Source organism: Drosophila busckii, unplaced genomic scaffold (genome assembly GCF_011750605.1).
Source record: "Drosophila busckii strain San Diego stock center, stock number 13000-0081.31 unplaced genomic scaffold, ASM1175060v1 chrUn_01, whole genome shotgun sequence".
In the NCBI taxonomy this organism is placed as follows: Eukaryota; Metazoa; Arthropoda; class Insecta; order Diptera; family Drosophilidae; genus Drosophila; species Drosophila busckii.
The window spans coordinates 210,106-233,474 of record NW_022872717.1 but is presented as its reverse complement, the minus strand read 5'-3'; the positions used below and the strand labels follow the sequence as shown (position 1 = coordinate 233,474).

Here is a 23,369-nt window from a genome sequence, read left to right as displayed (position 1 = left end):
TTAACTAATAATCGGCATTCAGCTCGTCCCGCGACACATGTAAATATGATTAAGTGATCAAATTGAGTATTCTGTAGTTATTTTTGTTACCATATAAATTTTATACCTTGGCTGTATACCTATTTTGAAATGCCAACAGCTTCAACTAGTTTCGATAGCTTTCCTACCGATGACAGCTGATTTAATGTTCACCCAAAAATTTTGAATTTCAACGCAACTTTTTGGCGTACTATTCCTTAATGAATAATGTAGTTGAGAAAGGTAAGTTTGCAGTTCTATGTTTTTTAATTATAATTTTCATTTACATTAGAAGTCGAATGTGTAATTTCAATAACACGCTTTCAAATCTATCTTTTAAATTCAAAAATCTAATAATTAGGCTAAAAGTGCCATCGATTATATATATTCATTAAATATAATTATTTTTATAATAAAAAAATTTTTAGAAATCATTTTCAGTGTGCTGCATTAAGCACTTTTTTTTAACAATTTTGGCAGATCAGTTTTAGTGCTCTAAATGTATAGTGTGACCATGAGCCTAAAAGCGATGGTAATTCGGTGTGAACCTCAGACTGTGAAGTGATGTGAATAGTTTTTTTTACAGTGTTGCCAACTTGTTATTTTTTTTTTTTTTCAATGTTTGGTGTATTAAAATAATTTAAATTATAAAATATAAATTTAAGAAAGCAATTTAATATGTATCCATAATAGTCGACAAGTTGAGTGACATTTCCACACTCACGCATTAAAACCGTTCGTTTTTATAAAATATCCACTGTACTTTGGACGATTGCGCGCGCACAATGTTTATAAAAGCTTGATATATTTAATATAAAAAATATTTCTACACACAAACGTATTGTACGGTTAAATCATAAAAGTTTGGTGGAGTTACCTTATCTTCCCGCAGTCCGTAAACACATGTACATATGTTTGTATGTAGTTCAAAGCTCGTGGCGTAAAATAAATTCGATAAAAAAAAATTATTTATTCATGTATATTCTGCTTATGATTGTATCAAAAAATTTGAAAATTTCGTTATAATTCACCTACATACATGTATGTATACAATACAAAATATAAAAAGTATTAAGTTTCCCAAATTGTAATCCGTTTAATCTTTCTCAGGAGCTTACCAAATATTATCTTTACATAGTGTTGCGTGCTCATTCAACCCTCGTACTTGCTTTTTGTCCTGTTACCCCTGTTTTTCTTGTATACACTTTTCCATTCTATACCCTTTTTCAATGGTATATTCAACATACATACATATGTACATATATACATACATATATAGTTTGTATAACAGTCTGTATGAGTCGAAAGCAACATAGAACAATAACAATAATATGTTGTCCTTTAGTGAATAATCTAATATATTTTACCTTAATCAATTTCAATCAATACGTTTCAGTCATAGCAACAGGTTGCTTTAGTCAGTCTATGGAGACGGGGAACGTATGTACATATGTATGTGCATATTTTATGTAGGCGATTAGCGAATAATATTATGTTTGTTGTTAATCAGAAGATGAACGATCACCATTCAATTGATATGGCATACAAATTATACTGGCATGTTTCCCATGATCAAGTGCATGAAATATGCAATTGTTGACTTTGAACTTAAAATTAGCGGTAAACTGTTGTTGGTAATTGTTGATAGGCAGCAAGCAAAGCCTATACACGATTTGCGTAATGCGTGTGTGACATCAGCTGTAACGTACATATGTACATACACAAAACAATAGAAAAATACACAATTTAGTTCCGAAAGCTAGCCTAATCTTATCAAATTGAAATACGATTTAATAAATTTAATGTCATATTTTTTATATTTAAAATACATTCAAGTAAAGCACAATGTAAATAAATATGTCACTATTTATATGTATGTACGTTACATACAGCTAAGTATTTGTCACCTTATTGTTCTAACTAACTGCATATGTATGTATGTACATTATTAGATAGGCATAGGTAATGTATCTTATCCTATAAAATCAGTCGGCATTATTTCAAAGTTCAGTTCCTTAATCCAAATAGTATATAATTAGCTACGATTTCAAGATATGTACCTACTAATTATTTTGATAAGCGCTATATTAGCGAAGTACACCAGCTCTAGTTACTGTTTTATAATTTCAGTGCTGAAAGTGTATTCGATTGTGTTTGATGTGTGTATTGCTTCAAAACTGTTTCATTTGACTGAAACCCAAAAATTGTCAAACAATTTAAAGTATTAAGTAATTTCTAGTAGCTTACTCTGAAATTTTGAAGTTAAATGTGTTCAGACTAAATATATGCGTTTTGCTGAAATTTTGTAAAATCATTTGAATTTAGTTGAAATCATGGCGTGCGCATGTGAAATAATAGGACTGGCCTGCATCGTTGCACTTATTTTAAGTGTCTCTGCAAAGGCCCCATATCAGGCTCGACTGTGTATAATATTTTTTGGAGCAGGAGCGATTGTAATGATGTGTATACCCTTGATGTTTCTAAGGCCTCGGGATTATCGGAATGGGCTGTAAGTAATTACTATTTATGAATAATGTGAATGTTTAATCTGTACTGAAGAATTTTGTTCGTTGCAGTTTACCATCTTGGTGTTTCCGGCAACTGTGTAAGATTATGGGTATCACAATGGAAGTGCGTGGAGTGGAGAACGTTAAAAGGGAGCATGGTAGTGTTGTCTTGATGAATCATCAAAGTGCTCTCGACTTGTGCGTGCTTGCATACTTGTGGCCTGTTATTGGCAGATCAACGGTGGTTGCAAAAAAGGAAATTCTCTATATTCCATTCTTTGGAGTCGGTGCATGGCTTTGGGGAACCTTATACATCAACCGCTCTCGTAAGACAGATTCTATAAATTCCTTACAAAAGGAAGCTGTAGCGATAAAAGAACAAAACTGTAAGATTTTGGTGTTCCCCGAAGGAACAAGGAATTCAAAGGATACACTTCTGCCTTTCAAAAAGGGTTCTTTCCATATTGCGCTTCAAAGCAAGTGCACAATTCAACCTGTTGTGATATCTAAATACTCATTCTTTAACCAAGAAAAGAGAACCTTCCGTCCAGGTCACGTTTTAATACAAATCATGCCTGAGATATCAACTGAAAGTTATGGGAAAGACAATATGGATAATTTAATCGAACATAGTCGCTCTACCATGCAGTTAGAATATACAAGACTAAGCGTTGAAGCTCGTTCTTTGGCATTAGCTTCGGCTTTAAAGAAAAACACATAAAACAGAATAAATATTTGCATTTTACACTCAGGTTAAAACAATTGTATATATAAAAACTCAACAAATTATATAAATTAAAGCAGATTGTGTTTTTTTTTATGTAAATTAACTTATTGTTATTTCATTTAATTTATGTATTTGATTCATCAAATAAAAATGCCTTACCATACGTATTATATTGATTAAAAAATGGAATTTTTAAGACAACCAAAGGTAATTTTTGAACAACTCTAAATAATTAGATATTTAATATATATTTTGTTTAGCAAATAAAGAGTTACTAAATATTAAAACCGGTTATTTATTGCGCATATACAGAAAATAATTCAAGTTTTACAAAATTTCAAATCATTCATCGCAATCGATACTACATTAGGTGGTGTTATATTGTAATTCCTATTTAGAATCTTATTATGCCTAGCGTATGTACATATATTTTCAAAAGCTCTGCGCGAAGCTGGGTATGATGTCAAATCTCTAGTGACTCGAAGACATTGCCGATTATCTGTGCTTATGTTTACATTTCGTCCTAATTGCACACTGGTGGTGTTATTAAGCGTTTAAATGTAAATAAAATAAATAAGTCAACGTAAGGAGTTTAATTTTTAATTCAAACAAGAAATATTATTGTTGTTTATTCGATCATTTTAATTCGATAAATTTAATTCCGCTATCGATATATATATATGGTGCCAGCTTAGCTATCGGTTGTAAATTATAGCAGCTGAACAAAAATAGCTAGATTTCTTAATAAATAGCGTAATTGCTATTACATTTTAACACAAAATAGTATAATTTTGTTTGATATGTATATTATCTATTTATATGATAGTACTTAGTATATAAGGATAATTTACTATTTATTCGTTTAAAATAGTGTCAGACATTGTGTCATCTTCAACAACCTCAGTATTTAGGTATTTTCCCACATTTTTGGAATGTCGTAGTCGAAGCAACATTTTCCAGCTTAATGCATTCCGTATCTTAAATTTTAGTTTAGGTGTTTACAAAAATGTTGTATTTACAACTACAATGTATGCATTCCTTATGTCCAAATTTTCCTTTAATCAGCTCAATTGCATTTTATTTCTTGGCTTTGATTTCACCATGTTCATACTCTTTTTAGCATGGTACTGAAACAGAGGCCAAATAAAAAAATTGATTGCTACCCCCATCCTCATCCAAAAACACCTCTCTCCAAAAATAGCAAAATATTTCTGTGAAAAACAAAAAAAAAAAACAGGCTCCTTTTAAATTGGGTGGTTTTCAGCTCTTGACTGTCTAAATAGCCATATTTGACGTGAAAATATCTAAGTTGGCAACGCTGGTGTGTAAATATCAACAACAAGAATATAAATATGTACGTTTAACTAGATGGACTATAAGCAAGTACCAGTAAGTCAGGACAAACTCTTTTATATAGATGACTGTTCTTAATGTGAAATCAGAAATCTAGTATGGAAACATTTTATGGAATTTAAGCTTATTTAATATTTAGAATCCTTCGACTTGACACGAATCGCCTCAAAGACGGAAAAGGGAATACTCCTCGAATGAAGCCGATCCGCAATGGGATCCGATTTAGGGATTAACACTAAACTTGAGACACTAATAAAGGTAGATGATGATTTTAATATCGAACCTAATGCTGTTGAAGAGTTAAAAAAGTTGTACGACATTGAGCGACTGCGTGAATTTGGTGACATACCATTTCTCATAAAACGCATGGAGCCACATGATTTTGCGATAAGCTACAGAAATGCCATCAGCAGTGCGCAAATAATTGTTCAACTGTTTCGAAAAAATCAAGTGCCGAGAAGCACGGGTATTGCCCTGCGATTAGGCAATCACACGCCATCGTCCTGTACGTTGATACTGGCGTAAGTTTAATTATATTACTAGACTATTTTATACGACTGAACAATAAGCTTACATTGCAGTATACTAAATCACAATTGCTATTTTTATTGCAATGACAAAATGATCCTATCTAAAGCTCTACATTGTCAAATGTGCGATGCTGGTATTGACTACTTGATTGTTAACAGTTACATGGCGGTTGGCTCTAGCTTCTTTATAGAACTGGACAGCTTTATTGTATATAATGAAGAATACAAACTATATAAGCTGAAGTACTCAGAAAATAATGTGGGCAAAGCGACAAACACAGTGTTGCCCCCAAACATGTGCTACATTATAACGACCACCGGTACAACTGGTGTTCCCAAACTAATATACGTTCCCTACGAATGCATAGCGCCCAATATCGTGGCGCTTAGGTGAGTAAAAAATTTGTTAAAAGACAGCCATGTATATATTTGTATTTTAGTCAAAAACTTAAGATATCAATGGCTGACATTATTTACTTGGGTACTCCTTGCACTTTTGATCCGTCTATTGTGGAGCTCTTTTTGGCAATGCAGAATGGAGCCGCATTACTCATCTGTCACAGTACCATGAGTGATTCCCCCCAACGAGTTCTATGTGCCCTATTTCCCGCCAGCGTTACAACACCTGGTATAACTGTGATGCAAATGACTCCCTCGTTGTTTCGCCAGTTTGGCGCAACTGCTATTCGTGAGCGTATCCTTCATAGCTCAAGCACGCTAAGGTAAAGAACATTGCTTATCTCGGTAAACACGAAATACACAGAAAATCTTTGTCTATTTTTCAGAGTACTACTACTGGGTGGTGAAGCTTTTCCGTCCAATGCAGAGTTGGTCACCTGGATGGAACCACAGGTGTTGCAACAGAAGTTGGTGTGCAATATATATGGCATCACAGAGATGTCATGTTGGGCTACTATGCACGTTCTAGATTCGCTGCACTCGCTTGTACCCCTTGGCACACCTATTGATGATCAAACGGTGTTGCATATTGGCCCGCCAACTAATGAAACTCTAAATAAATCGAAACTACATAGCGGCGAGCTCTGGCTAGGCAGCGCCACGCGCCGTTGCTACATACCAGAAGATGATAATGATAGTATAAGTGATCAAGTTTGTTTTCGCCCAACGGGTGATTTGGTTCGACAACACAATCATTCCGTTGTATATGAAGGACGTTCAAATAATGTGGTCAAGCGAGCCGGTCAGCGCATTAACTTGGGTATGTTTAATTTCAAGTTAACTTTGCGCGTGTATAATAGAATGATTCCCCGATATAGAGCTTATAACGCGTAGGATAGAGGATTGTTTGCAGATTGGCGAGCTCGTGTGTTGCTTGTGGCAAGAGGAGCTACAGAAACTGATATGCTGCATACGCAGCTTAGAGCTAAAGACAAAGACGCAGCAAAGAGCACAGACGTTTAACATACTATCCAAGCTGCTGGTCTGCCAGCAACCGGATCGCTTTGTCTACCTGCAGCATTTTCCATGCAATGCGCATGGCAAGCTAGACAAATTTTCTTTGCTCAATCTGTGTACACCAATGGTCCAGCCTGCTCAAGACATTCTTATTAGTTTCCTTCATGACCGACTAGAATGTGTGGATTCGCCAACACACAACATGCAAAAAAGACGGCGTATGGATCAACCGATAAGGCAACCAAATCCCACCGGCTATGACCTGAGTTTTCGACAAGCAGGCGGAACATCTTTTCACGCTATAACACTGTGTCGTGAAATCGGTTTGCAGATGTGCATTGATGATGAGCAACGCCACTTGTTTGAGCTTCTGCTCGATGAGAATATACCGTTGCGCTCCATACTTTCGTACCTGGATTCAGTCAAGTTGGTAGCACACAATACCAAATTGAAGTCAGTACAACCAGTGATATCTTCAGGAGGCAGTGGCCTGATTATCACTCGCGTTGAGCCACCTGCTCTTAATTTTCAATTTCACTGGAGGGTCTGCTTCAAGAAGTGTATAGATTCGCCGGTGGCGCAATATGAAAGTCGTTACGTATGTGTGGGTGCCCATTCAAAGATATTGCGGACGCTGGATGCGCAGACAGGTCAGGAGATTAGTACAATAAAACTAACTGACCGCATTGAGTGTAAGGTTACATTTATAAGCGAAAATTTGGCAATGGTGGGTTGCTATGATGGTACACTATACGGCTTTAATCCCTTAACTGGAAATCTTATATGGAGTGTAGGCATCGGTGGCATGATAAAGGCGCAGCCTCATATGTCGTTGGATAGATCCCGCATTTTAGTCTGCAGTTATGCCGATGATTACAATGTTATCTGCTTGTCGATGAATCGACAAGAGGTACTGTGGTGTATTCGCTTGGGCGAAAAGGGCATTTTTGCAAGCCCGTTTGAGCTTCCTCAAGAGCAGGCAGTCATTATCTGCACCCTAGATGGTAGTTATTATCGAATCTCGATCTTGGATGGTGCTGTGCAGTGGAAGCAGAAATGTTCGGAACCTTTTTTTTCCACTCCAGTTTTTCTCGGATCTAGCGAAAACCTGTTCCTTTGTGCCGAAGTGACAGGACGCGTACACGCCTGCTCCTTAATCACTGGAGACATCGTAAGTCAAAAACATAAATCATAAATGAATTAATTGTTTGTACACATTGTTGGCTTATTTCAGCAAGCTTCGTACTCAGTTGAGGGAAACATATTCTCTTCCCTAGTGGTGAAGGCACCGCCAACTCACATGGGCTACAGCTTTGTTTTGTTTGGGTCAATTGATCAGCATATATATTGCCTCCGATGCAAGACCGGCTCAGGACAGATACCCTCGTTCGAGCTGCATTGGAAACTGAATGTAGGAGCACCAGTATATGCCACACCTTCTATAGTCACAATCGAGCCAAATGGTCACTTTGTATTCTGCAGCGCTACCAATGGCAGTCTTCTTTTGGCGGATTTCAACGGTCAGACCTTATGGACTGACAAGTTAGGTGGAGAAGTATTTTCGACTCCCTGCTTTATTCAGAGTCTAAAGCGAATTTATTTGGGTTGTCGTGATAACCATTTATATTGCTTGAGCATATAAGATGAAGAATTTGCAAAAATAATACAAGTACTCTGTACGTATCAAAGTAGTGCTGAAAAAAAATTGTTTTCCAAAATCTCTAATAAAAACATGTACATGAAATCTGTGAGCTGCCAAATTGTAATTATTTAACTGCCTTTACTTGGATGGCAAGTAACAAAGTTTCGAGTATACCTAGGAGGAACTAAGATACTAAGTTGACTTAACAAATATATAACAATTTCACCCTTAACTAATTTAATCAAAAACTTGACGTCTAACATAATCCGACGGTTACCTATCGATGAGAGATTACATAATGTAAGTTGGTGGAAGAAAGAAATATTAAAATTTTGTTTTGATCAGACTTAATACTAATCTGGTGATTCGAGTATTGTGGAGACGAAACATACATGTCTCTAAACTCACATCATCAGCTTCGGAATTATTCGCAGACAGCTGGGTGCGCTACCTGACGCGCCATACAAACGTCGCAGCCAGGAGGCCGACGCAGCCGGCGGCATCGCAGCTGACGCTAAAGCGGAATCGAGCTGTTTTGTGTGTATGTCTTGTGTAAGTGAGTGCAAGCGTGTTTTTGATGCAACACTCTTGTCAAAGTGTATATTAAAATTGGTTGCGCCGAACTTTAATTTGTCCACTTGCTTTGATTTGCAAAAATGTCAAAGTGTATAAAGTGTGCAAATAAATCGGCTGATGCCTGAATATTATTGCCGTCGTATTTTCATATCACACTGACTCACTCACCCGTTAGTCAGGACAAACTTTTTAAATACGATATAGAAAATACATACATATTCTGTTTCATTCCACAAAAAAGGTACGTACATGCAAATATTGTCATTTATTGGTCATACTAACTGTTTATAACATCCTTCTCAATTTGAACAGTGATTACACGAAGACAAAATTTGATCATATGTACGAAAGTAATGATTAAGAGCAGTAAATGAATTTCCGTTGTCCTGTGATTTAGTGCATTTGCTGCAAGAACTCATTAATGACGCTGCATCAAACACAATACTGGTAAGTAGTGGCTCTCCAGCTATGTTCGTTGAAGCTTTTGTCTTCCCATTATCGGCTTGTAGTTGTTTGTAAATAGATTTTGTGCTTAGTTTTGATCCACGGTTATTGCATGCAATACTTCTAAGAGCCTTACGTACTCGATGAGTACTGCGAGGGGCTGTGTAAAGTTCAGTAAGGGATCTTTTTTTACGAATTTTTTTATGCACCGTTGAGTTTTTCCGTCTATGTTCAGTTAACCGTTGAGCTGCTTGCGATAAATATTTGACTCTTCGCTGTTCTTCCAGCTTAAGCTCTGTTGGAGTTTTTTTTTGTTCAGCAAAAAGCTTGATCCATTTTTCGCGTTGCCTATTTAGATATTCCTCATTTATAACATATATATCGGGATGCTCTAATGAAAAAATGACATCATGCATATCAACACTGCATGCGTCTTCTCCTTTGCCTTGGCCCTTGGAGCCATGCGCTAATCTGGGATATTTTTCAAATATTCTTTTGTGACGACTAACGCGGGCAAGTGATCGTTTTATTTGATCATAATTACTTTCTATAACGTGCAGGAGGCTTAATGCGTCGTTTTGAAACATGAGATGATTTAGTGCCAATAGATGAACATTGTAATGGTGTGGATCTCTATCATATTCATCTAATATATTGAAGTCTGAATTTTTGATTGGCACGAGAGTTGACATAATAATCTTGTGAAGACGTTTAATGTTAATATATCTGTTTGTGCTACATAACTTTTCCAATTGTGCATAGAAGAATTGCCTATGTAATGCTTGAAAATTGCCAATACCCTCTTTAGGCTTCAGCTCGACTTTATTGTTTTGCAAGACCGCCCCTCTGTTGTACATGTAGTATCGTCGACCTACAGAGTAGCGATTACGTTTTACTTTTATGTGATCCAATCGAGTAGATAGTAGCAACTGCATTTTCTCTAAATACCGATCGCTTAAATGATTTGTGATATCTTCAACGTTAACTTTTACTGGGTCAAAAGATTCCAGAAATTGGTTCTGTTGGCTAACCAGACTATTCCATATCTCATCGGCTTCTGTTTCATCCCTGTAGTGTATTTTTGAAATCAAACTTATAGGCGATTTAATGATTACTTTTTTCAATGGTACTTTTAAATTAAAGTAAGTGTTAACTATGTAGCTGGCTATATTCTCCATTTTATCTGACATAAAAGATATTCTTGGACTCGAAAGAAAATGTTCTATAACTCCACTTTTGCTTAATCGTTGACTATTTGTGTTACTTTGTTTATTCACAGCAACAGTCCGATTAATTTCAATGTTAGGTAACGAATGAGCTTGTTTTGATTTTGATTGTAAGCTCATTTTTTTCTGATTTATTTCCTTTCCTCCGGAAGGTCTCATGCTTCCATATTTGGCAGACAATTTTCCATTTCCATTTGTACCAGTAGAATAAGATTCCATTGACAATGGATAGATGTATTTCTGCCTATCACTAGAATTAAACAAGGTAATTTGGCCAGTTATCTTAAAAAATCTTAACATTTGCGCGCTCATTTTAATGGCTTCAATATTTTTGATGAATACGTCCTCAAACATACATTTTGCTCTCATCTTTTCCTTATAGGTTAGTGTTTTTAATAAGAAATTATCATAGCTTCGAATTAACTTGATTAGCCTAGAAATATATCTGTGAAGACACTGTGGGCCAATCTTGTCTTCTACCTGTAGTTCAAATATTGTAAATCCTCTGTTTTCTTTAAGGCTCCGAGGAAACATTACACAGTGGATCAGCCAATCGTAGCAGTGTAGAAGAGATTGAAGAACATTATCACAAATATTTGTTGTGTTATTGCGTAACGATTTTAAAACATTGTTTATTAATTTTTGTAAAACAACGTGCATATTACGATGTTTTTTTAATTGTATTGCCAAATTTCCATTCTGGTAATGAAGACCTAAACTACGCAGCATTATAATTATATATAAACTTTTTAATTTAAACTTTATGTAACAAATTCATGTGGCAAATATTTCAAATAAAATGCTTTTATAATTGTTTTGACAAAGAGATCTATGAGATAATGTAAATTCAAGAAAAAACAACAGTTTGAGTTTATTTAGATGTCGCCGGCGTTTTTCCTAAAGATTTCAGCTGCCTTTGCCTTATTCATTTCCATTTTTTCCATATCTTGTTGTCTTTGTGGATTTCTTGTTTCTTTAATGCTTGACTTACGAACATATTTCGCCTTTAACGTCAAAGTACTGCCAACCGCTAATGATGTTGTCGTTTCTGATGACTTCCGCTTTCGTTGCGTCCGACGTATTGCAACCGAGTGGCTTATTTTAGTCGTGGTTGCTTCCCCAGACGACTCTAGTACAGGCTCTGATGTTGTTGTGTTACGTCGTACTCGTCGTGTAGAAGGTTTCTCCGGGGTCATTTTATCAATTTTGCCCGACATTTTGTCGATGGCTAGTTGGACTCGCTTGCTGACTTTTATATGTTGTACCCGTATTGCGCTTGTAGCTGTAAAGTAATTTCGGATAGACCCCTGAATCTTTTTCTCGTTGATTTTTTTCATCACAGGCATAAGAATGTCATCTGTTTTCGATGTGGTCCAGCCAAATGATTTACGTGCAAATTCACGTAAGGACTCGATATCAGGTGAGCCCCAGCTGAACGCATCCCTACTATCATCCACCTTAGGTGATAGGTATGCTTCCACCACAGAAGCACTAGGAAATCCGTCATGCAGTTCTATGTTCTTTAGTTTCTTTCGTAGTGAATGACGCGCTGAGCTACCTGGCACCATGCTGGCAAGCTTGTGCGCCTGCCACCAATCACGAAATTCGACAAGTGTGGAAAGTACCGATTGCTTGGAATGGGCGTTATCGGGGGTGGATGCGAGTTTCGTATCGTTGGTTGAACTTGAAAACGAAGCCAGTATTTCCAAAGCAGTCACTGCTCCAATACCATGTATACCTACAAATAAAAAATAATATAAAAATATATATAATAATCTACATATTCTAGGTAAAATACCTGTAGTGTAATCACTTCCAACCAAGCAGGCCAGCTGGATAAGCTTGTTTCGATTACAGTTGAATTTTTTCTCGATTTGATCAGCTCTAAATTCGAGGACATGTTTGTTCTGCGCAAAGAAGTTTTTGTAGACGGTGCGTCCACCGAATAGCCAAATGTCACTATCGTCCGTTATAGTGCCATCCGTGAGTTCCACGGCATTTAGAAAGGCACACTGTGCTTCCGCCTCCATTGGAGCTATAACGTACGGTATGCCAAAGAGACGAAGCAGATTCTGACATTCGATGCTCATTCGTTGACTAATTGGCATGCCCATGCGATCCTGGCGGTTTCGCTCTATCTCAATCTCACTACGCTCTTGAACCAAATTTAGGGCTATCGCCTTTAACTCTTCTTCACTTGTTTGAGCTTTCAGACTGTCCGATGCCACCTTAATAAGTTCCTGCAAAAATAATTAAATTGAACACATATTGCTAAATGACCCCAAGCGAAATATTACCTCTGGGTTTAGAATCCTCAAATTATTTTGATTATTTTCATTAAAAAGCGACTTTATAGCTTTACCAGATGGCGGAACGTCCTCAATGGCTAGTATATCGTCGGTATATCCAGATTTTGGTGTACGTTTTACATAAAAAGGCTGTGCGATCTTAGGAGTTGTAGGTGGAGAAGCATTTATTTCTATTTCCTTGTCGGGTGTGCGCTTTATGTTGTAAGTGGTTACGAAAAAATCTGTTATAGATTTGTTTTTACTGGGCGTCTTATTAGCCGGCGTTCGACTTATTTCCTCTTCACTATCACAGAGCTCAATAATATTCTTGGATGTTGAATCTGTTTCAATTTTCTGCACCTCATTATCGGATGCCAGGTCAATGATCGTGCTGCTAGGCAGGTTAGGCAACTTTATTGATTCCAATTTTATATTTTTAACTTTTTTCGTTTGCTGGTTAAGGTCAGAAAGTATCAACTTATGGTTCATAAGCGGACTGCTGAATTTATCTCCCGAAGGATCCATTTTTATAAAAGTATTTTGTTTTTTTCCTTCCATTTTTGGGAACTCTTTTGGAACAGTAATTTTTTCAAACTGTTGATTGTAACTAACCTTGTCATCTGTAAAAATGTTGTACTCATCTGGTACGGTTTTAGTCTTATCTGTATTTGTTTTTTCAAAATTTTTACTTTTGTCCTTTTTTCGACCATTGTTTTGAAAAATATCTGCAAATATATCTTCTTGTGCGTCCAAATTACATTTAACATTTACACAGATTTCAAGACCTTTAATATTTGAGAGTTCGGTTAAATTATCAGTCACTTCTTCCAAATCAGAATCAGTACCGCTATCAATGTTTATTAATTCAACCTGTTCTAACTGAACTAAATCAACACAAGCTTTTTTCTCATCTTTTATAATCAGGGTAGTAGGAGTAATCTTTTGAATCGAGTTGCTTGGCTTTTGGCTGTCTTCATACACCTTATCACTTATGATGGATTTCTGCAATAGATGTCCCAAGTTGTGGGTATCATTTAGCTGTGTGGATTCCATGATATTTTCTACTTCTTCATCGTTCATACCACCATATTCGATCATATAAGTGCGTGCAGGTCCTTTGACGGCGTTGCGCAACTGCTTGGTTTGTTCGCGATTAAGCCGCAAATCCTGATCCGAATCATAATCATAGTCCTCAGCATTATAAACTTTGTTTGCGTCCTCCATCGATAAAGCCAGTGCCATTGCCAGATCGGCATCATATTTATTATCGACGTTTTTTAGCTTTTCCTCAAGTTTTAACATTGCGGACGTGCACGGCTGATTAGCATCTACAGCTACAGCATCGTCTTCCATGATTATATCACATTTAGGTTGCTTCACCAGGCTGCCCTCAAGCATTGATTTCTTTTTTAAATCGCGTACTAGTAAAAAACGAGTATTCTCATCAGAACTTATTTGACGTGTACCCTTCTGAATGGCTGTTGGCGTAACTATGCCTTCCTCGTTAAAGAACTCTGATAACTCTGCATATGTTAGTGTATGTCCACCCATTTCTTGTTCAGCTTGTTCTAAGCTCTCTTGTACAGCGCGCCTTTTTAAAAGTCGCTTCATTTGAAATGAGCAAAAGTCATCGCTGCGCGCTGGAAGCTCATGAAGGCGTCCCCATGACGACTGCTTGCGTGTTTCCTTAATGTCCGTGAGAATTTCATGTCTAACATCTGCTGGCAAGCTTTTAAAATGTTGGCTTTTTACATCGATCCCTTGCAAGCTGGCATTGTAAGTATGCCGAGCAGTCGACTCATCAAAGGAGCTGTCTGAAGTTGCACTTGTGTCCGCATAGCTTTCATCAAATTCATTATCCACTGTATTTTTTTTGACATCAGCATTTGGTGGTAGCTCAGGCAATTTGAAGATGTTATCATCATCATCCTTATTTGACTTTACACCCGTTGGTCTTTTACCAGGCGACTTTAGTAGAAGTTCTGCATTTGTGCCCAACGCCTGTTGCACCACTTTCTCCTTGGCCAGAGAATGTAACAAAAGGGCTTGTAAGCGATCCGCCTCATTGCTAAGCTTACTGCGCTGTTGGTTTCGGCGAGCCTGCAGTAAACACATACATGAAGCATTGAAATATAATTGCTATAATAATTAAACTGACAATTGTGTCACGCTTAAGTTGAGGCACACAACCGTCAAATATGAACACTGGACGAACACGGTAATAAAGCAATTTGCAGAGGCGGTGGAACAAACCCAACAGATGTGCATTGTTTAACGCAGATCCCTTACTGTCCTGAAACCCCTTTACTACCTGATGCAACCAAATTGATATGTCTGTAAGGCGTAGTCTTTATCAATTGGATTTCACAATTTTTAGTAATAGAATCTTACCAACTGCAAGTACTTTACCCTCCAATGTCTCTACGGGAACTGGCTTTCCTACCGGCTCAATTAGCTTCCACAATCCAGTTACACCCATTTTTAAGATTCTTAGGAAAACTTTTTAGTAAATAATCATGCATGCAGTATGAATATAGCAAAAATCGGTATTTCTTTAAAACAATATATTTTTGTGGCTCTAAGTTTGATTACCTTACAGAAAATTGACAAATGTTATTATTTGTTAATGTGTTGATGTTATCCCCTACTTCGTTTTTTAATACATTTATTTGTGATAGCTAATGAGAGATGAGAATACCCCTGTGTTGGCATTTTAGCTATTTTACTGCTAGATCTGGCAATTCAGAAGTTTAAATACTATAAAACTATGTATAAAATGCTATTAGCCACACATACATATTCATATACATATGTATGTAGCCTTGAAATTTATTTAAGGCTTAAATAATCTCGTATTCCTATACCAGTACGAGTAATTATCCGCCATCAACGGTACATACGTACTAGGGTTGCATGATATTTTAAAAATATCGTATCAATGATATTTTCGTTTTTGAAAAATATCAAAATGATTTTTTTAAATATCAAGAAAAAATATCGATATATCGAGTAATTATGATATTTATAAAATTTTTTTTTTATTTTTAGGATCAGAAAGCTTTTAGAAATCTCTTTCTCTCTATATAATTATTCGTATACATTACCTCTATTGATCCTAATGACCCACATGAATTCATTCAAACAAAACTAACAACACAAATACTTCATATTAAAGTTTTATTACTTAAAGCAATGATACTGATACAAAGATACTGTAAGTTTACGTAAGTTAAAGCTAAAGTTATTTCCAATATTGTTTCGCCAGTGACTTTAAAAATACACGCTGTGTTACGTGCCGATCAGTCATACGGCTGCGTGAGTCGCACACTACACATTTAATTGCCGAAGCCATCCTTTCTGAGGATACTGAGCTACCGGGTATTATCAGATAGCGTAGTGCCAACTTAGCCAAATGTGGCATGGTCTGCTGTTGCGAAGTCCAATACTGTATTGGCTCAGCTTCCCAATTACTGTTTGGCAAAGAAATATATAAGTGGAATTCCTTTTTGTAGGGGCTGTCTGAACTTTGGGTTTGCTGAATGCTCCGATTGTGAGCCTCAAAAAAACTTTCTTGGCGATCGACTTGTGCTATATGCAATTCTTCCGGCGGTTGCAAGTTTGACGAGCGCTGTAAGCATTTATTAAAAATGAATTAGTATATTTAAAAGATCTTAGCTAATAATAGTAAATTACGTACTCTCTTTCCTTCGCTATTAAGCTGCATTTCTTCTAGAATGTTCTTTGAGGCTTCCAACACCATTGTGGGAGGAATGTACATTTTCTTGAAGCGCGGATCCAATAGCGAAGCTTTAATCAAAATTTTGTTTTTGCTCAAACCGGTTAAGTAGTCATCTGCTTTTTGCATAAGAACATCCTTCATAAACATGCCATCTGCCGACTGCACATTGTCTTTCGTATTTTTGCTAGCGACATTGAAATCATCGGAACAACTAAGCTGACCGTGACGTAAGATTCACCACTAACTCTTTCAGTCGCCTCTTTAAAAGGTTTTAAAAGCTCGCAAAAATCACGGCATATGTCAAGCTCTGATGTCGATAGCATTTCTGGCAGGATTTTGGTGGACTTAGATCGGTTTATAAGTGCGATGGCAACAGTATTTTCTAAATCTATAAATGAAATCAGCATATCTAGACAAGAGTTCCACCTGGTGTCTATGTTTTGAGTTAAAGTTCTAATGCATCCTTCTGGAACGCCTTCATCAGATTGAAGCTTTCTTAAAACATCCATGGCTGCTGGGCTGTGTTTAAAATAGGTGACAATACGCTTTACTTTATCTAAAACGGTCGAGAAGCACTTAATATCCTTAACCGTATTGTCTACTACTAAATTAATAGTATGTGCAAAACAAGGCACATGGTGGCCAACACCGAGAAGTAAATTTGAAGCTGCCTTCATGTTTTTGGCATTGTCAGTTGTTAGAGTTTCTAGCTTAAACTCCTCGATGCCGAACTCTTTACAAGTATTCTGCAGAAGCGTGCAAATATACTCGCCAGTATGCGGCTGGATTGAATAAGGAAAATTCATGTTAAAACAAGTATAAACAGTGATAGTCGAGCGTGCCGACTATATGGATACCCGGTATTCATTGAGAACCATAATCAAATATTTTATAATATTGATTGTGTAAAACAGAGTGTATGAAACAAAGTCTACAAAACAGACTGACATACGAATGTTGATAGTAATTACAAATACCGGATATAATAAATACACAAAATAAACTGGATCTGTAAAATACATATAATAAATAAGTGTTAATATAAATTGGACGTAGTACGAAGCATTTAAGGTAAAGCACACAGATCAAACGAACACATAATAGAACGCAAACAATAGAATTAAACTATGTACTACCTCATTCATTCTGACAGCTTGCAAACAGATTGATTGAAGAATTTGGTCTTTCAAAAAATGAACAGTGACTGTTAAAAAAGCTCTGGTCGAATTGGTTAAAGTAACCCCATCGCACGTGAGGGAAAAGTTCTCTATTTCTTTGAAAATTCTTTTCATCTGATCGGCGCATAAGGTGTATTTTTCTTCAATTAAACTCGTTACCTATGGAAAATAAAATTTTCTAACGATTTTCAAAAATGTATACGGCGAACACTTGCCTTTGTACGACTTGGAAGCTCATATTTGGGTACACATGTTTTTAAGAAATTTGAGAGACCCTCCTTGTCAACACAACGCACAGGCAAATTATCTTTGCAAATCATATATATCAATGATTCAGTAACTTGCTTAGTTTTGTCTGAAAATAAAGTAACAATTAACTAACCATTGTAATGAGGAATAATAAATACCATACCCTTGCAATTTTCCGCATTCATGAACGATTTTGAAATCGTTGGTTGTATTGAATCTGCGTCTTCTTTTGAGGAGCTCTAATAAAAAAAATTGTATATATTAGTTACATAAAAAACAAGCTTCTAAAAAATTGCGCCAAATTCGCATGTTATCATTGGCGTTGGCGCCAAGGCGCAGACATGCATACATACCTTGCTTACACATTTTGTGTATGCAGCCTGGTTCCTATTTTTAAGGTGCGACAGTAAATTTGAAGTATTTCCACTTGTTTTAATTATTTTAGAACATAAAGAGCACTTTCCGGTTTTGTCACTTAATTCGTTATAATAAGATTTTGCGGAGCTCATCTTTATTAACTTGCGTCTCACTTGTTAAACATGAATAGTGTGACCGAAATCAAAATATCGGAAAATATCAAAAAAAAAATATTTATATATCGATATTACGGCTTAAAAATATCATGATAAAAATATTTATTTTTTTCGCAAATATATCGATATTTTGATATTTTGATATATTTTCGACAACCCTAATACGTACATATTTACATATGTATGTAAGTTTTACTAACAATATTACAAGAACATTTTACTGCGCCTTCACCCCAGCGGGGTGTGTAAAGAATCACGCGATTATTTACTTTATTAATTTATACAACAAAAACTTGAATCATAAGGAGAACATAATTATGCCAAAAATATACAATGCTATAGATAATAGACGGTACTTTTATTAACGGTGATTTACTATGTACATTCCAAGTTTTACCGTGTTAAGACATTTAGGACGTTATAAAAAAATTTAAACTGTCTTAGGGTCCTCGGGCGTTACATTTGTGTTTACGAGTATTTGTTAAATATTTATCAGCGTAACCGAATTCTTGTGGCTGTGTACCGGACAAATGCTACATATTCTGAAAGATTATGTAAAAGATTGTGTAAAATATTATTAAAATACTACCATATAATTTTTGTATTTGTATTGTATTTGATTATTGTTTTGACTTGAAATTTAACTAAATGTAAGATCCAAACACACATATTTTTATTTAGGATCCTATTGATATCCTACATATGTATATATTATATATGTATGTAGGCTTATGCTTCTGTAACCATTTCAATAGCATCCGCAAATGTGTTACTGCTGCTGGTAGCGGCGTCTCCTGTACTTGCGTCCTTTTTGCTATTCGCCTTACTCTCCTTTTTGTCTTTGATCATCTTACGATATACCTCCAGATCCTGGGACAGCAAAGGTACAAAGCTCTCGAAATCCAAATCGTTAAGTGTTTGCAGTATATCTTTCGCAGTAATAGTTTTGTGGTTTTGTTTATGTGCCAATGCCGTCGAAGATGAAGTTACAAAAATGGCAAACACGGACGCGGCTTTTGCTATAGCGGCACGCGCCTCCTTGCTTACATTAGAGCCTTCCGGCAAGGCTTCTTTTATAAGACGTGCAATTACAGCGTTAGGAAGATTTAAGTCTTCAATGCGTTCCACCATTTTAGTTTGTTTTTATATACTTTTGGATATTAAATGTACCTAAATTGTGAGGCTACCAAACGCGGTCAAGCGATAAATAATTATCGATTGTTCTATCGAAGTTCTGAGAAAATTATATATTTGGTATTGAATTGATTTTCTTATAAATTAAATAAATCAATAAATTCCTATTCATAAATAAAAACACTTATACATACATTATAAAATTTTAAAAAATGTATGTAAGCAATCATATCATGTTAGCTACAATTAAAAATAAGAAACATCGAAGTCACTATATACTCGATATATGTTAGGTTTTTATTTACACAAAGATTTGCGCGATTTTTAATTGTTGTGATATTTTTGCCATGTACTATGGCATGAATGTGTGAATTAAAAAGTGTTTTCATAAAAAACCAATATTGCTTACAAGCCCGGTGACTTGAACGCTGTGCGGGTATCATCCGACTTATAACCGCGCACATGGACAAGTCGACGCCAACAAACCGAACAACAACTTCAAAAAAACGCAAACACAGTGAATACTATGATCCAGATTATAGTAACACAAATGAAAAGCCCCAGAATGCAAAGCGTATCAATATTGAGATGGAGGAAGAAAAAGAAGACGATAATGATGGGAATTTGGCCAGCAGAAATAGTCAAAACGTGGCACAACTTAAACGCATTGAGGAAATTGTGCGTGCGGAATTCCAAAAAGAACTATCCTTAAAAGAGCAGCAGCTAATCGATATTGATAACCGTATAGCGCAAGCGCGGCAGCTGTTGGATAAACTGCGTTTTCAAGTGGTCAGTGAATACTACAAAAAACAACAAGTAAATCTAACGGCACCAGACGTGTCCAGGGTGCGATCCGGAGACTCGTTGTTTGCTGATGGGGTTGAACGCTCTGGTCCTCAACTGCCACTCCATCCAGCTATCAAAAAGATTGTTGGGAAACAACCTCTGCCCATACAGTTACACCTGCCGGAGCGTAATGCTGCTACCTTGGCAAAACAAAATATACAGTTGCGAAACCCAGCACACAGGCGGGCGGAGCGTCGTCGACAACAGAAGATCAGAGAACAAGGTATCGTCACTGATCACACTTTGAATGAAAAGAAAAAAAAAGAAACGATCAAAATGGATGAGCAACCCTCCACAAGTCGGGAAGCAAATAAAAGTCTGTGTGAGTTGGATGGATCCATGTCACAATTGAACGTGTCGCGTTCAAACAACAAAAGCAAATTCCACTTTGTTGTGGGCAACACTTCAAAGTACATTGGTGGCGTTCACTTCAATGCCGGAGGCCAATCTTTGGCTTACAAATGGCTCGTCTACGTGCAGGGCAAGGGCCTGCCACAGCCACCCGAAGCATACCTCAAAAAGGTAAGATGTGGATGTGAATGTTATTAAATCCTGATTACTGAATTAATTTTATAGGTTCGTTTTCAAATGCATCACTCGTATCGACCCAACGATATAGTCGACGTCCATGAGCCACCTTTTCAGCTGACGCGACGTGGCTGGGGAGAGTTTCCTATTCGCCTTCAGCTCTACTTCCAGGAGCACCTTCAACAAAAGCCCGTTCAACTTATGCATAACATTGTGCTGGACAAGACAATGTGCGGCCTGCACACAATGGGTGGGGAAACTACAGTGGAAGTCTGGTTGCGCGCTAATTCTGAGAGCAATGCTAATGCAAAAACGAACCTAAGGCACACTCAGATGACCCCATCATTGCCTCTAGAGTCTCCAAAGCTCATCAGTTGTAAGCCACGAACAATATCTATAACAGCAAATAAGGAAGAGCTGGATGATAATCTCTTCGGGTGCATAAGCAAAATCGAGCTAAGTGACGACATTGAGCAAATCGAGCCCACGGTATTGGTCTCGGAGCCGCTTAAGCTTAGCAGCCCCAAGAAGTCGAATCCTATAGAGTCCAGCTCATTGCAGTTATTATCCCAAACCGGCTCCCCCATTGACCAATGGAGTGTAATTGGAAGCGTTAGTAGTAGCAAGGCTCCGCATGCAATCCCTTCATATATGCGACACGGACACACCAAAGCGATTGTGAAGAACGTGGTATTTCAGAAGGCTGGAAAACTGTACATTATTGATCCTCTGCAATCGAAACTTAAGCAGGCCGCAAAGCAGCAGTCCTTGTTAAAGCCTCAACGAAGCCTTCTTAAGCAACCCGCCCAGCAGCTCTCCAAGCGTTGGCAAATTCTAGAGTGCATTTACCATGATCACGGGTATGCAAATATGTGTGGACACGAGTTGGTGTCGGCCTTAGATACTGCACATAACAGTCGAACGAAAATCGAGCGCTTTTTCAATGATATTCCCTTTCAAAGTATGTGTAGCGCGTTAGAGTTTCTGCTGCGACGTCTTCCTTTGACAGGCACGAATGATAACGGGTTTCCGTTTATTGTTAATACAGAGGAAGCCTTCCACGCCCAGTCGGCTTTGCGCCAACGTTTCTATGAGTACATGCGCGGTCGAGTTCTCTCTCGGTGGATGCGCCAACATTTGCACTTGCAGCAGTTGCATGCCAGTGGACAGGAGACATACTGGAGCATACGTGAAATTGTTGCCTTTGCACGGCTTAACGGCTATACACCGTCTTTGAAATTACTGAGTGTTAACCGACAACAAAGATTACTAGCATTGGCTCCTCTGGCGAAACGTGTTCAGCAACAACTGAAAGAGGAGCCGCAGCCACAGCTAATGGAATTTTGTAGTCTTAGCTCTACCTCCTGTATAGAAAAGTGGTTAAGAGAGCAGTCTTTAAGGATGAAGAGCCAGGACCGGCTCTTAGAAAATCAGCAGCTTGTCGATGTCATCGGCTTAGACTTGGGGTTGAAAGCGGGTGAACCACAAGCTCGGCTGACTTTAAAGGAATCAAAAAACGCAAAATTTCAACAATTATTTTACCTACCACCGCCAAAGAAATTGGAAACAGCGATGGAACTGGTGCGCGATATGTGTAAGGATTTGGGCATTGCACTGGGGACTGAGCAGAGTGTTCCAGGTGTATCCCAGTCTTTGGCGCTCACACTTTTGGCACATGTGCTGCGCATGTTTATGGAGAAATTAGTACGTCGGGCGGTAGCTACCAAGCTCCATCAGGAACAAGCTGGTGCATCAAATGTCATAATACCGCTCGCAGTCGCAAATTTTGACCTATCGCTCCTGCCATACGATATCGCACACATTATTGTCCAAAGCCCTGAATTCGATTTCCTTGGAAATAGAAATCTTGCTGTGACTATGTCAAATTCACAAGCATGACTGTTTAATTCGAAAATACGGCTATTTGAATTGAATTTATTTAAATATTCTACTTCTAGTTCAAATTTTACTGGGATATTTTCTGTTCAATATGTTATTTTAAGGTTTTATGTATGTGCTAATAAATTATATTTTTTTGTAAAAATGGCTTAAATTCATTCAACAAAATATATAGTTCTGAATATTTTATTACTATGAAATTAACAATTGCTGCGGTATTTTCTTTGCCTCTATTTTTTTATTGTAAAGCACAAAATCAGCAGCTTTGGACGACCACGCTGTACATATAAGAGGATAAACATAGTTTTTAGACAAGCACATTTTTATACACTTTGACATTTTTGTAAAAACTGGAAAAAGGGTATTATGAAGTTGCTCAAATGTATGTAACAGGAAGAAGGAGGCGTGGCAGACCCCATAATTCTTGATCAGCTCGACGAGCTGAGTCGATATAGCCATGTCCGTCCGTCCGTCTGTATGAGTGCGTGTTCCTCAGCAACTATAAGAGCTGAGCAACCAAATTTGGTATGTACGTG

At 37.1% G+C, this 23,369-nt stretch overlaps 7 protein-coding genes and 1 long non-coding RNA gene across 8 annotated transcripts; 3 read left to right on the top strand and 5 right to left on the bottom strand.

Annotated features, from left to right (window-relative positions):
- The first annotated feature begins 2,146 nt into the window (after positions 1 to 2,146).
- Positions 2,147 to 3,302, top strand: LOC108598519 (1-acyl-sn-glycerol-3-phosphate acyltransferase alpha). The gene is made up of 2 exons (XM_017985203.2): positions 2,147 to 2,527; positions 2,595 to 3,302. Exons 1-2 carry the CDS (start codon positions 2,352 to 2,354, stop codon positions 3,244 to 3,246), a joined length of 828 nt encoding a protein of 275 aa, XP_017840692.1. The 5' UTR covers positions 2,147 to 2,351; the 3' UTR covers positions 3,247 to 3,302.
- A 1,276-nt stretch (positions 3,303 to 4,578) lies between these two features.
- LOC108594502 (beta-alanine-activating enzyme) lies at positions 4,579 to 8,293 on the top strand. Its single transcript, XM_017979701.2, has 7 exons — positions 4,579 to 4,641; positions 4,745 to 5,126; positions 5,187 to 5,525; positions 5,576 to 5,857; positions 5,921 to 6,354; positions 6,413 to 7,722; positions 7,786 to 8,293. Exons 2-7 carry the CDS (start codon positions 4,816 to 4,818, stop codon positions 8,191 to 8,193), a joined length of 3,084 nt encoding a protein of 1,027 aa, XP_017835190.2. The 5' UTR covers positions 4,579 to 4,641; positions 4,745 to 4,815; the 3' UTR covers positions 8,194 to 8,293.
- A 726-nt stretch (positions 8,294 to 9,019) lies between these two features.
- Positions 9,020 to 11,179, bottom strand: LOC108608187. Its single transcript, XM_017999451.1, has one exon. The coding sequence runs from the start codon at positions 11,166 to 11,168 to the stop codon at positions 9,069 to 9,071; it is 2,100 nt and encodes a 699-aa protein (XP_017854940.1). The 5' UTR covers positions 11,169 to 11,179; the 3' UTR covers positions 9,020 to 9,068.
- Positions 11,180 to 11,223: 44 nt separating this feature from the next.
- LOC108608185 (DNA repair protein complementing XP-G cells homolog) lies at positions 11,224 to 15,386 on the bottom strand. Its single transcript, XM_017999450.1, has 6 exons — positions 15,320 to 15,386; positions 15,119 to 15,216; positions 14,886 to 15,061; positions 12,737 to 14,827; positions 12,238 to 12,679; positions 11,224 to 12,177 (listed from the first exon to the last, which is right to left on the bottom strand). The coding sequence occupies exons 2-6, from the start codon at positions 15,204 to 15,206 to the stop codon at positions 11,315 to 11,317; spliced, it is 3,660 nt and encodes a 1,219-aa protein (XP_017854939.1). The 5' UTR covers positions 15,207 to 15,216; positions 15,320 to 15,386; the 3' UTR covers positions 11,224 to 11,314.
- A 504-nt stretch (positions 15,387 to 15,890) lies between these two features.
- Positions 15,891 to 17,454, bottom strand: LOC108598038 (zinc finger BED domain-containing protein 4-like). The gene is made up of 2 exons (XM_017984656.2): positions 16,425 to 17,454; positions 15,891 to 16,355 (listed from the first exon to the last, which is right to left on the bottom strand). The coding sequence occupies exons 1-2, from the start codon at positions 16,611 to 16,613 to the stop codon at positions 15,969 to 15,971; spliced, it is 576 nt and encodes a 191-aa protein (XP_017840145.2). The 5' UTR covers positions 16,614 to 17,454; the 3' UTR covers positions 15,891 to 15,968.
- A 407-nt stretch (positions 17,455 to 17,861) lies between these two features.
- On the bottom strand, positions 17,862 to 18,426 carry LOC108598027. The gene is made up of 3 exons (XR_004458943.1): positions 18,247 to 18,426; positions 18,057 to 18,132; positions 17,862 to 17,999 (listed from the first exon to the last, which is right to left on the bottom strand). It is a non-coding gene; the product is annotated as an uncharacterized LOC108598027 (long non-coding RNA).
- Positions 18,427 to 19,067: 641 nt separating this feature from the next.
- On the bottom strand, positions 19,068 to 19,625 carry LOC108603507 (DNA polymerase epsilon subunit 3). Its single transcript, XM_017992384.1, has one exon. The coding sequence runs from the start codon at positions 19,555 to 19,557 to the stop codon at positions 19,156 to 19,158; it is 402 nt and encodes a 133-aa protein (XP_017847873.1). The 5' UTR covers positions 19,558 to 19,625; the 3' UTR covers positions 19,068 to 19,155.
- Positions 19,626 to 19,986: 361 nt separating this feature from the next.
- On the top strand, positions 19,987 to 22,918 carry LOC108598158. The gene is made up of 2 exons (XM_017984778.1): positions 19,987 to 20,928; positions 20,983 to 22,918. The coding sequence occupies exons 1-2, from the start codon at positions 20,023 to 20,025 to the stop codon at positions 22,831 to 22,833; spliced, it is 2,757 nt and encodes a 918-aa protein (XP_017840267.1). The 5' UTR covers positions 19,987 to 20,022; the 3' UTR covers positions 22,834 to 22,918.
- Positions 22,919 to 23,369: the final 451 nt, after the last annotated feature.

Coding starts and splice junctions, on each gene's coding strand:
- LOC108598158 (XM_017984778.1), top strand. CDS start 20,023: ATGGACAAGTCGACGCCAACAAACCGAACAACAACTTCAAAAAAACGC. Junction 20,929..20,982: donor CCGAAGCATACCTCAAAAAG/GTAAGATGTGGA, acceptor TTAATTTTATAG/GTTCGTTTTCAAATGCATCA.
- LOC108603507 (XM_017992384.1), bottom strand. CDS start 19,557: ATGGTGGAACGCATTGAAGACTTAAATCTTCCTAACGCTGTAATTGCA.
- LOC108594502 (XM_017979701.2), top strand. CDS start 4,816: ATGGGATCCGATTTAGGGATTAACACTAAACTTGAGACACTAATAAAG. Junction 5,526..5,575: donor CCCAATATCGTGGCGCTTAG/GTGAGTAAAAAA, acceptor TTTGTATTTTAG/TCAAAAACTTAAGATATCAA. Junction 7,723..7,785: donor CCTTAATCACTGGAGACATC/GTAAGTCAAAAA, acceptor GGCTTATTTCAG/CAAGCTTCGTACTCAGTTGA.
- LOC108598519 (XM_017985203.2), top strand. CDS start 2,352: ATGGCGTGCGCATGTGAAATAATAGGACTGGCCTGCATCGTTGCACTT. Junction 2,528..2,594: donor CGGGATTATCGGAATGGGCT/GTAAGTAATTAC, acceptor TGTTCGTTGCAG/TTTACCATCTTGGTGTTTCC.
- LOC108598038 (XM_017984656.2), bottom strand. CDS start 16,613: ATGTTTATGAAGGATGTTCTTATGCAAAAAGCAGATGACTACTTAACC. Junction 16,356..16,424: donor TTAATAGCGAAGGAAAGAGA/GTACGTAATTTA, acceptor AAATGCTTACAG/CGCTCGTCAAACTTGCAACC.
- LOC108608187 (XM_017999451.1), bottom strand. CDS start 11,168: ATGCTGCGTAGTTTAGGTCTTCATTACCAGAATGGAAATTTGGCAATA.
- LOC108608185 (XM_017999450.1), bottom strand. CDS start 15,206: ATGGGTGTAACTGGATTGTGGAAGCTAATTGAGCCGGTAGGAAAGCCA. Junction 15,062..15,118: donor GGGTAAAGTACTTGCAGTTG/GTAAGATTCTAT, acceptor TACGCCTTACAG/ACATATCAATTTGGTTGCAT. Junction 12,178..12,237: donor TGGAAGTGATTACACTACAG/GTATTTTACCTA, acceptor TTTTATTTGTAG/GTATACATGGTATTGGAGCA.